The 12,731-nt window shown below is 37.3% G+C and overlaps 1 protein-coding gene across 1 annotated transcript in view; it reads right to left on the reverse strand.

Annotated features, from left to right (window-relative positions):
- Positions 1-12,731, reverse strand: part of WDR72 (WD repeat domain 72) — a 91,374-nt gene that overhangs the window by 8,704 nt on the left and 69,939 nt on the right. Inside the window, exon 18 of the mRNA XM_074549372.1 lies at positions 1,319-1,420. Coding sequence (XP_074405473.1) covers positions 1,319-1,420 — 102 coding nt within the window. The remainder of the gene's footprint in view (positions 1-1,318; positions 1,421-12,731) is intronic.

The following is a 12,731-nucleotide window of genomic DNA, read 5'->3' on the forward strand; positions in this document are numbered from 1 at the left end:
GATTGTGAAACCTGGCTCCTTTCTGAGTAGATTACCAATTTCTTTCTAAATCTCACGCTGGGTTCTGCTGGACAACATTGAGTCTAAGTCTATGTGGTTTTAAAATGAATAGAGATTTACAATTCATTGGTTTCAATTATTGTAACATATATTGGTGTTCATTTCTCTGGAAAAGATGAAAAGGGAATGTAGTTCAAATCAGGTATATGACAGTAGTTGAACTCCCAAGGAATCTTGGAAGAGTGGAGTGTGCTGAAATATAATCCCCCAGACATGGGTCCTATCCGGGTTCTGAGATGACTTAGGGGACCTGACATGGATTTCAGACTGCACCCTTTGACTGAAAATTAAATCTCAGCAGTGTTCCTTGGGGAAGGATCAGGGGACTGTTGGCAGCTGCCCCCTGTCAGCACAGGCTGCAAGATTTGGAAATCTCTTAACTAAGCTGACAGGCCGCAGAGACGATGAATCAAAAATATGATACACGGATCAGCACACAAAGATGCAGGAGGGTACAGAGAAACCAGATAAAACAGGAAGGAAAATACCAAGTGAAGAAAGATGTTTAACTCTTTCACTAATGAGGACTGTGTGCAGGTTATGTTTGTGCTGTATATGGATCAAGCTCACAGTTTGCTTAAAAGATCTTGGTATTTAGTCGCACAGAATGTTTTTAATCAGCTGTGACTCGATACAATTTATATTTAATTGTTTCCTTTTGGGATTCATTTAATAAATTTTGTAGATGTTCCATAACGAGAAAGATAATGAAACTACATGAAGATAAATCTTACGATTACCAAAAAGGATGCACTTTATGGATGTTCCTGTATTTAGCTGAATCAATGTTAAGAGTCATTAAAATGAAATAATGATTGTGAGCTGATTTAAAGGAAAGAATCAAGCTATTTAATGCCACCAATTTGCTTTCCTCCAGAGATATGGTGTTTAAGTGTCCACTGCTGCATTCAGCTGCAGTATATACAGTACTTCTAATTTTTCATAATCTCACGCTACCTTCAAAGGGTCAGACATCGTACATATATTAAGTAAGCAGTGTAGTCCAAAAGTAATTATAATGAACTAGTAGTGTCAGCTTTCTTTTTGGTCATAAAGCCTTTATCCTTTTTCAGACCTGAACTCCTGATGAAAGAGGAAAGGATAACAGCTCCACACTGTGACCCCTGGAGGTGACCATTAATTTGACATTGCAGCTGCTAAAAAGGAAACAGCATTACAATCTGCTTTTCTTACAGACCCAAAAGCTGTGTCAGATTTATCGCTTGATACTTGGTGGTTGTCTTTAAATGCCTCTCACCTGGACTCTCAGACTCTTCCAAGACACATCTGTCAGACGTATCCTCCACATCTTGGAAGTTTGCCGACTTGGAGCTCTTGTCATGCTTCAGCACACTGACTGCTGCAATAAGAATAAAACAGAGGGAGAAATGTAATGTATGCAGAAACCAACACTTCCTGCTTTTCTGCAGAGCCTTCAATGCTGAAGACATAATTTGTAAACACAAATAATAGATTGAAAAAAAAATCCCAGAAACACAAACTACTTATATGCAACCACAGGACAGTTGAAAAATCTAGAGACAAGAATGTGTGCAGTTTGAGGCATCAGCTTAAATGAGGTCTCTTTGAAGTAGTAAACCAGTTTTCTCTTATAGAATCCTAAAATAATAAAATAATTAAGAAGGCATAAAAAATGCTTATCTGTTTCACCAAAGAAGCCAGTAAACAACGTAAAAGATCAATCAGATGGTTTTGTAATTACTGGAGTCATTCAGCAGGGAGAGAAATGGTGTATGTTTTAAAATGAAAATATGTTGTATACAACAAGCTGGAACGTGTAAGAAAATTACTCATAATTCCAAAATGCAGTAAAACCCAGACTGAGTTGCAGTTTAAGGATTACCAAATTTGGTTATATGTTTTACTTAACTGCTAAAAACATTTCCATTTCTGAGCATTCAAATATTTTCAGGGCAACAATTACCAGTCTATATATGACTTTTTAATTCACTTGGCTTTTGAACAAAATCTCATGTAACTTTTCTTGAGGACAAGAGGGGTCCTTCCCTTGTCAAAGTCCATTTCCCTCCCTTCTGCTTAATATAACTACATGGAGCCACAAATACAGCTTGAAGATGAAGTACAATTATAAGTAGTATATTATAGAATACTAGCACAGTAAAGACTAGATCTCCATTTTGCTGTTCTGTTAAAACTCTTACCTGATCCTATTTCCTAAGATAACAGCAGTGGCTAGAAAACACTTCTTTTTTTGTAATATCTAGAAAACCAAGCAAAATTCCAGACTTCTGGGGGATGGAGATACCAATGGCTATGCACAATCCCCATGTTCTTCTGTCTTCTTTTCAAAAGAGAAATTTCTTCCCTTATAAATTTTGATAGATTTTTTTTTTAGAGCCATTGAATATTTGCTGAAGGATTATGTAATTTGAACACCTATTTAAATTTTCCAGGATTATGAGTGAATCAACAAGGCCTCAGGGCAGTATACAGACATGAGGAGCTCAAAAGACACATATTCCACTTCAGTGCTCTGTGCTTTCCATGGGTTTGCAGCTATTGATCCCAGGTCACCAAAAGGTTCCATCATTCTTGACTCTTGCAACTACACAGAGTCTGTTTGAAGCAATCAGGGCTTCAATACTATTGTGGAATTAAAACATTGAAAATGTAATATTAAAATATAATATATAAAAAAATCTATGATAGTGATACCATGCATTTCACCTAAAAAAAACAAAAAACCAGTAAATTTTGCTTAAATGGTTTGCCTTAGATAGCAACAAATCAGTATGTAAAGCCCAGGTAAAGCATGAAGTGTGGACATGATAATCTGCATGGGGTGAGTTGACACTGAAGAACAATTACAGTAACAAATGTTCTTTTTCACACATAAAAAACATCACACGTAAAGGAAGAAATGTCTTTAAAGATATCTGTGCTTTTCTCTCTTTAAAACATTTAAATAATTTTTAAATACACTAAGTGAATATTCCCCCTTCAAAAGAAAAATTGGAATATACAGGTATTCATATTATATTTAAAAACAAAATAATTTTATGCCAAATTTTTGAACACTTTTTTCTAAAACAGTTCTTCATACAGTGGAGTCAGTTGCACTGTGCTAAGTGACAGATTGAGTCATTACAGCTGCATGAATTTAAAAGTCAGAACTACTCTGAAGTAGAACAATAGGAAAATTTCCAACAGAGTACCTTGTGAAGAGAGACAGAAAATAAAAAGTACAGCTATACCTTTGGAGGGAAAGCAAAAAAATCACAAGATCTGTCTGTTTTGGTCTAATAGTAGTCACCTAAAATTCAGAATCAGCCTTTCAAAATGAGCTGTGTATTTTTACCCAGTCAAGAACTCTCATAGTGAACCAGAGGGAAGACACTTCCAGAGCACCAGAATCAGTCCCAGGCAGGAGCTGGCAGAGACTTCCCTAACTGGAAGTCTGTGCTGCAACTGCCTGCATGGGACTAAAACAAACCTGCTCAAGCGCTCTGCTCCTTCCCAAGCCACGTCAGCACAAGTCAGATAATTTCAACTGACCAGCTGGATTTTACAACACAGTACTGAACAGTGTTCTTAGTGAAGATACCAGATTCAGCTGAGCGGTAACTCAGAGCATAACAAATAAAACCCAACTAGAAGCAGGTCCATACACAGATGAGGTACCTCACAAGGAAGGCGTGAAATGAACAAGACAGAAACCAAGACAGGACAGCAAGATGATCGGACAAAGCAGGAGGATTTCCAGTTGGTCTATCTGATTAGATACTGCAGAGATTTGGGGAAATCTGGGAGAGGATGGAGTCATTAAAAGCCAAGAAATACAAAAATAAGAAAAGGAATGACAGGCAGTGCTGATAGAGCTGAAAAATACCAAAAAGCATGAAACACTTGCAGTAATAGCTGGTCATTAGGAATAGTTTAAAGGGAATGGAAAGCAGGGGTGGACAGGGTTTTCGTGGGGGACAGAGAGACAGAACTCTGGACAACTTTTGCAAAAACAGCTGCCAAAGAAGGCAGTTCAGCAAGTGTGAGTGAAAAGGAGGGAAGTGCTTGTTTCAGAAAACCAGGAAACAGGCTGGGATGGGGTCACTGGTGCGACTAAGGAAAGGCTCCCTCAGCCCTGTCACCTGCTCAGAAGGACACACACCTCCTTGGGCAAAACCAGGCAAATAAACTTCACATGACCCTGGTTTATGAAGTTACATAAGTGCACGCAGTGAGCAAGAAAGGGACCAAGGCAAAGACCTTCAGATCTTTCTTTTCTGAAACATCACGTTATATGCCCAACTGGAAAAAAAAGGTTTCTTAAAAATATCATAGAAGAACAAAGGGAATTGAAAAGTTAAAAATAAGGAAAGTACAGTCTGGCCCAAATAAAGAGTGAAAGTAAAAACGGCATTATATAATAAAGGAAAAATATAAAAAAAAATCGCAGCACTAACACCTATTTTTCTGCATGTTCTCTTAGGGGAATAGGACTTTATGTACAAATATCAGTCAGAGAAAAAGTGTTCTGAATTGTTTATACTGAGAATGCTGATGGAATTTAAGTTATTTAAACATAAACAGTGTCATGTTTATTCAGAAGACACTCTGTCCTACTTTGGGTTTAAATGGACCTTAAAATTACTTTTGCTTCCCTCTGAAAGGTAATCTCTGCAGTCAAAGTGACATATATAGAGTATAAATGAGCCCCAAATCTACGAGTCCTAAGCAAGTTAAAAACTATATCTGATAACTCCAATAATATTTTCTTTCTATTCAGTGCAGTGTCATTTCCATTGTTACATGGACAGTAGAGATTACCTTTGTTAGCATGGAAATGAGGTAAAAGCACAGATTTCATTGAAGCAAATGACCTTGAAGTTAGCATATAAAGATGACATAAATCTTCATTGCACAGGATCAATCTTAAGAATTGTAGTATTTTTTTCTGATGTTTCTTACCGAGCTCTTAGGATTTGTTTACTGAACTTGATACCCATTTTCTTACATTATTAAAACAGAAGAAGTCATTAATATAGATATGGGATTTAGAATAGTAAAGCAGTGTCACAGATAGTAGCATTCAATGAAACATTTATGTACCTAGTTTCAAAATATTTAAAACAATTCCACACAATAAAAGCAAACAATTTCCAAAAATATACTGGTGATCTGTCATTAAAAAACAGCCTCTGAACAAACTGTTGAAGCTATTCTTTGTGAACATAGCCTAATCACGAAATACAGCAACAACTCACCATGGTCATTTATTTCTACACGTTTGGTTGAAACTCTGAAAAGCCTTGTTCCACTCTGTAAATATCCTACACTAAAGTTTAAAAAACATGCTCTGCATACCAATTTTTTGAGGGCAGACACAATGGAGAAAGAAGTTTGCATAACTCAGGCAAATAAAACATTTAGCATTTTTCTCATAAGATGCCTGTGTTATTGATAAAGTGGATTAGTGACTTAAAGACAGTCTGTCTGCAGGGAAAACAAGAGATTATTTGTCATTCAAAATGACTGGATAGGGCAACAAAAATTATTTTTCATTCGAAGATGTTAGGCAAGAGAGGATTCAGGTGATAAATATATTTAAGGTTCAATATGAAATACAAAGCAACCTGAATCTAAATAAAACTGCATGGAAAAAAAAAAAAAGCTGTAAAAGGGAAACAAAATGGTGGCATTTTTTTATTTTTGTAAATGGATAAAAGAATTGTGATGCAATGTGACTTCTGAGCTGTTTGGCTTCTAAAGGCACTTACTGTATTATACTTAAGAAGCTTGATGGAGCAATAAACGCTTTGAGTACTATTTTAAAAGCACACTTCATAGATATCATAAAAATATAATGAAAAGTTTAAGAACAGCCATATTTGCTGAGACTAAAAATTATCAGTTTAAGAGTCCAACAACCATAAAAAAATATTTCATCAGAAATTTCTCCTTAAACCCAATCTGAAACTCAAGGAATTACAAAGAATTTTTGCTCCTCCTGTAATACCTCACAATAGATACCTGTTTCATAAATTTCTTCAGTTTTTCCTTAAATGTGTAATTTTTGCATCCTTTACATCCTACACCCTAACTCACTTTGAAATGGCAAACTCCATAGTTTTCTCACACTGGAAGGCCTCATTTTGTCTGTCTGCTTATTCCCTGTTGGCTTAATGTGCAACTTCTTGTTTGAGAAAAGGCACAGGTATGAGCTCAGCACACTCTTTCCATAACCCCTGTAGCTAAAATTAATTTTCCCTCTTTTCCAGACTGATGGTTCCTAATCCACTTTGTTTTCTCCACGTATTTCCAGACAAACTAAAAGGGTAAGATTATTTCACAAATATTACAAGAAAAGCAGAACACATTGATGAGCTGCCAAGAGAACTACCAGCAGGAGCTCTGCAGTCGCAGAGACACGGGAGAGGCAGACAGGGAAGTGACACGGTGCAGATGGAGCTCCCACCTAGCCCTGTGCATGTGATGCTCCCGCCCAGCAGGCTCCCAGCAGGCAGGAGTCTGCCCGGGTGGGGCTGTGCCCCTGGTGCCACCAGTGCTGAGCACAGCTCAAGGATCACTCACAGTTCTCCAGGTGACACTCCCCGGTGTGGTGCTTGCTTTTGTTACCACGCTAGGAATGCTGTTGACTCATGCTCAGCTTGTGATCCTGAGAAATCCTTGTTTCCTTAGAAATTGTTATCTTGCTTTTTCTTCCCCATCCTGTCTCTTTGCAGAAGATTAATCCTACCTCAATTTAGATCCCTGTCCTCATCCTTATTGAATTGAACCATATTTTCTTCCTAGGCCATTTTTCAGGCTCTACAAACCAAAATTCATTTCAGTGACAGAAGACATCAGATGCTGGTCATTTCATAAATTTTAGTGTAATTTGAAAAAAAAACTGCACAGATATATGTAGTTGTCATTTAATTGAGAATGGCTAGTTTTTATCTTCTGATGATTAAATATCACATTGGCCCAATTTCCATTACATTTTAATTAAAAAAAGAGAGAAGAATATATTAACCTAAAGAAACACATTATTATTATGAAGTGAATGCTGCAGTACGTGAAAGCTGAAATAAGCCAGTAGGAAACCAGCCAAACTGGAAGGTCCTGGACTTGAATCCATTACAATGAATGCAGAAGTAGTACCTGATGGCAGAGCTCAGTTTGCAGAACAACCAACCTGGGAAGTCTGAACTGGCTCTTGCACTTCAAAGCCACCTGCAAACCGAGCTCATGCCACTCGCCAAGTGAATTACAACTAAAGAACATTTTTCCTCCTGTATGTGAGAAAGATTTTAATATATCAAAAAACCCCTCAAAAGTCCATTTTCTCTCTCTCCCTATGTCTGTGAGGGCAGCATTCCTCCAAACAGAAAAATTGAAATTTTCAGCAATTCTTTTCCCAATATACCTTGAAGTTTTATTCACCCAGAGGGACTTCTCTAGTTCTCTCAACTAAAATATAATGGCATGTAACAAATTATGCTCTCAAAGGACATCCCATTTTTGTTTCATTAGTGCAATGAAACATTCACTCAATTTTAAAGCAGTTGTCTTGATCTTAGTTGTGATTTATAGCAGATTCTGTCCATGTATTCTGTGTAGTATATATTATAAAACACCTAACTAGTTAAATTTGTCTCTGTGGGTTCTGCTGCAAGAAATAAAATACTTTCCCATAAAATTCCACACAGCATCTACTGCACAGCTCTGAAGCACAAGCTTCTGTAAAAACTTGGGAGCATTTTAAAAAGGAAACTGCAAGCCCAAACTGCCTCTTATTAATTCTTCTATTGTTTTACACTGTTTCTTTTTCTCAATGTCCTCTCTGGATAGAAGGCCTAAAATTCTCTTTTCCAATTTCTCTAAGTGTGTCATTTAATCAAACATGATGTAAGACTGAATTATTTGATTAAGATTGTTTATCCCCCTCTCATTTTTTTTTCCAACCAGTAATTGGGAGACAATAGGGAAGAAAAATTTGATTACAAAATTAGTAAAGAAAGCCAAAATCTGCTAGTTACTAGATAATCAGTCTCCTTTTTAATTAAAGTACATAGCATTTCCTCACCTATCCAAATTTCTAAAAATATCACAGAATATGCTGAGATGGAAGGGATCCACAAGGGTCATCAAGTCCAACACCTGGCCCTGCACAGCACCATGCCCAAGAATCCCACCCTGTGCCTGAGAGCGTTATTCAAACTCTTCTTGAGCTGTTTGGTGCAGTGCCCACTTCCCTGGGGAGTCTGTTCCAGTGCCTGGCCACCAATCACCAAGGATGAAGAACCGTTTTTTACAGAAATACAGCAAAATTCCCCCTGGTTTCTGTACTTTAGATCAAAAGTGCTGCAGAACACACAGAGCAGATGTGAATCCCAGCACTGTGTCAGTAGCACCTACAAAACTAACAAAGAAATACTTCCTATTTTTAAAATGGCATACTTGACAGCATAGATATTATTATTTTCATGATAACAGATTGATTTGGTATTCAAACATAAAATCATAAATCAGGAAGCTTGCTGAGGATTCTGGTTTAGTTCCTTTCTACAGAGAAATTCTTGCTATAGATTGCATCAATTTGCTTTTAAAACCAAAACTAAATGAATGTGTGCAGCACGGTTATGACACTGACATATCCCTGTGCATAATATGAGTGTTACAGCTTTTATAGTTTTCCCATCTCTCGATCAAAGCTGTCCAAATAGCTTAATCCATGGAAAAAAAAATACACAGAGCCTCTTTATTAACCTCTTCTGGCCAGATTATTGTTATTCTTTTGCATTATGGTCTTGGAGATGTATTACTGATAGGGAGGTAAAGCCAACTGCAGCACAGCATGACTCTGCTGAATGGCTGCTGTAGGAAAGTGGAAGTACTTATTTCCAAGACATTTCTCTGATGCTCCCTACTGTTAAAATGTTATCTGACTTTAAAAGATTTTCAGTTCAATTGTAAGCAATAAGTAAACTCAAGCATTACAGAACCGTATACCGAAGAGTTTCACTAGCTGGTCAAATAGGCATTATTCCAAGACACTAATGTTGTATAGGACTGCTTCCTGGTGGCTGAGACCTCTGATTGGCAAAAGACAGTGGACTTTTCAGTCAGCAAGCTAGTTACCCATGGATGTGGCTCAAGGCTGACACACAGATTGACTGGTTCACACTAATTTACTTCACACAGATTCCATTTATCTCCTAGAAGATCCCCTGGCAGCAGCTTATAATGGCATATCCTAGGATGCCTGCCTGCATGAGTTTTTAAAGCGGCAGAGCTTGATGAATCTAAGTCCAGAAAACAGTTCACAGATTGAGGACTAGGTGCAATCAAAAAACATCAAGTAGCACAGCTGGGACTTGCTAGCTTGCTTGACTGGTTTGAGCAGCTGAGCATTAACTACGCTTGCTTTCCTGCTGGCAGCCCTGTGTCACTAGGACAAATCGGAGCACTAGGACAGAGGAGCAGAAAAGAGAAGAAAAAAAAAAGAGAGGAAAGGAGAAAAAAGAGGAAAAGAAAAGGAAAAGGAAAAGAACACAGATTATCGCATCGCATGGCTACTATTTATAGATGCAGGAATAACTGCATCTATAGATTTAATTTTTTTCCAGCCCTAGGATTAATGAAGTAAATAATGCACTGTCACAAAATAATGCATATTTTGAGGCTGCAAATTTGGAAAATTTTCTTTTGGTCATTGTGACAGTTCCTGGGGAAAAGACCTGAATGAAACTAAAGTTGTTCTCATTTCTTTCTTATTGAAAACAAAATATATGCAATGTACAATTCATGTACATTGAAAAACAGTTATCAATATAGTTGATTATTCATTGCAGCAATGTGAGCTACATGTCAATGCATTGCCTTGCCCTGATGGAGAACAACAGACTTCAATACATGCAAGTTTGTAAGCAGTATTTTCAAAAGGACTAAAAATAAAAGGACTGAAAATACAGTCTTACACTCTAGCTCTCCAAACTCAGATAGACAGAGCCTATTCTAAAAGTACTTTTTAGAAAGGAAGCAAAAATTAATATTATCAGAGAATAACATTTGGCAGCAAATGTATTGTGCGAGATCCAAAGCACATTTAGTACTTAGAAGGTTAAAGACTCAGCTGTAGTGCTAGTTGATGAAAAAGTAGGATTAAGGCTTTAGTATGAGTCTTGACATGATCATGTTGTCTGCCTGCTGTCTTAAGCTTTGAAAAACAGCTGGGATCATCTTCTTATAAGCTCCAACTCAAAGATGTTTAAGCAGTTCCAAATCCAATTAAACAGAGGTAAATATAAGGAAGGGCCCTACTGAGCCAAATAATCTTATTTTTTTAATGAAAACCAGCATAATTGCAGGTTACACACTCCTTAATCTCACTTTAAACCTAACAGACTGCTGCCTTGCAGTGCACATGGCAAGTCCAGTTAACCCAAGCATTCTGTATTGGTGCGCTTAATTTTCGATCATTATCCTTTATTATGTTACTTGTAATCCTAAAAGCCTATGATTGTGTCCAGATATTTGGCAAGGATTGTACCTGGATATACAGGGATTCCTCTTCTAAGAGTAATGGATTAATTGGATAGCACCTTACGACTAGTAGAGGGTTTGCAGTGAAACTGCTGTGCAGTTTTTAATTTGTGAACTCCACTTCCTTCTCCTTCTGTGCCCATCCTTTAAACAAATTGCCTTTTTGAACATTAGCAGTGTTGCTGCAGTAGCCTATCTATTCTCACCCCTAAGGTGACAATGGATTAGCAATAACACTGCCTTTTGGAGTGGGCTGCTTACTAAAATCCTCCTCATAAAAATTAATGGAAGATATGGAAATGGTATTTTTCACAGGGAACTGCATATTCAATTTAAAAGTAGCTATCTTATGAACATGACCCAATCAGAGTATGATTACTTAAAGGCTTAGAGCATTAGACCCTTTATTTTCCATAGAGTCAAAAGATTTTTGAAATGATCATACTGTACCAAGGTATGTATTTCTTACATTAATACATTTAATACCCTAAAAGCAAAAAACACACATAGGTAATCCTTCTACTTTGTCCTATAAATATGTACAAGGACATTCTCCAAGGATGAAAAGGCAAAATCTCATCAGGGACTACTTCAAATACAAGCTCATGTCGGTAAGAGCAAGAAGGAAATTTAAATGATCAGGAGCGGACTGTTTGCAGTAGTTGTGTTACATTATGCATGATTCTTGGCGGCACAGGATTTAATTAATGATTTCCAGTTACATGGCTAAGATTTGTAGCGAATTAGTGTTTAGGGCAGCAAACTAACATCATACACCATAATTTTGTGATTTTTCCCAAACACCAGTTACTAGGGGTTGCTGTCTCCTTTGTTATTTTGTACCTGAAAATCAGTTTTGTATATATGGACAATAATTGTGGGCTCTGGTAGAGAAGCATGAGTTTAGATTAATTTCAACGCAGTTATTCTCCTGATGCAACTTAGAACAAAATCTGGACTTTGCTATTCTCTGAATTAATGAGCAATATCTGTTGCTATGTGTAAATATCAGAAAGGTACTTGTTGAACTGTCAGGTGATACATAGTTATATTGGTAATGAATGTGGATCATATGCTGCAGTTACCAAAAAGCAGACAGGTTTGGGAAACAGGCTGTCCACTTTCAGCATCACTGAATGTATCTCCAGAAAACAAATATGACACTCCCTCAAATGAATAGATAGCAAGAATCTGTGAAGTACTTAATGGGTAAAAGACGACTGCTGCCAAATACTGCACCTTCACCTACACTCAGCCCTATTCTTCAGGCCATCGGCAAGACCTACCTGTAAATGAACAAAAGAGCCTGTAGCCTCCCCTTTGGGACAGGTAATAAATAGGCAAGACAGACACCACAGGCACTTCCAGGAAGCTGGACATCTAAGGAGGTGACTGACAACTGTCTCTGTGCTCCAGAGGCTGTGTGAGACCACATGCGCAAAGAACTAAAAAGCATGGGTCCAAAAAAGGTGACTGATCTGCCTTGCCAGGTAAGACTTTGTACAAGATCACATTCTTATTGGTGTTAGGGGGATAAAGAGCCAAGGAGCAGCACAAGTGTGAGCTTTTTCATGAGCTCTTTGATGCATTCAAGTTTCATGAATATGTGAGGCAAAAATCATCTAGATGGAGAAGTGGCAGGATATTTTAAATATTTTAAAATGTCAAACTTACTGCACTTTGCTTAAATAAGGTTGGTCTAATATAACAGGAAGATGCTGCTCAATGCTGCCAAACTGAAAAGTCTGTAATCAGTTTTGGTATTGCTCACTTTCAGTGTAGGACTCAAGCCTCCAGAGGTATTAGGTAAAAAAAAAAAAAAAAAAAAAAACGAAGAAAAGTTTTGTTTAGGTACTGTTTTCACTTGTTTTTTGGGTGTTGAGCCTTTATTCCTCAGGAAGAATGTCTGATCATTAGCTTTTTGTTACTTCTGAAAATAAACATTTCTATTGCTTTTTTATTGCACCTTGTCAAAAGTATCTGGAATACCTTTATTTAGGTGTTCTGGAACTTAAGTTTACTAGGGTGCTGTTTATATATGCACATCTATATTCCAATTCACATATAGAAAAGGTAGGTATACACCGACTATTGGGAAATTATCCAGTCCTCCACAAGAAATTGCAAACGGAAGTGTCCTACCA

This window comes from Zonotrichia albicollis, chromosome 11 (assembly GCF_047830755.1).
Source record: "Zonotrichia albicollis isolate bZonAlb1 chromosome 11, bZonAlb1.hap1, whole genome shotgun sequence".
Taxonomy (NCBI): domain Eukaryota; kingdom Metazoa; phylum Chordata; class Aves; order Passeriformes; family Passerellidae; genus Zonotrichia; species Zonotrichia albicollis.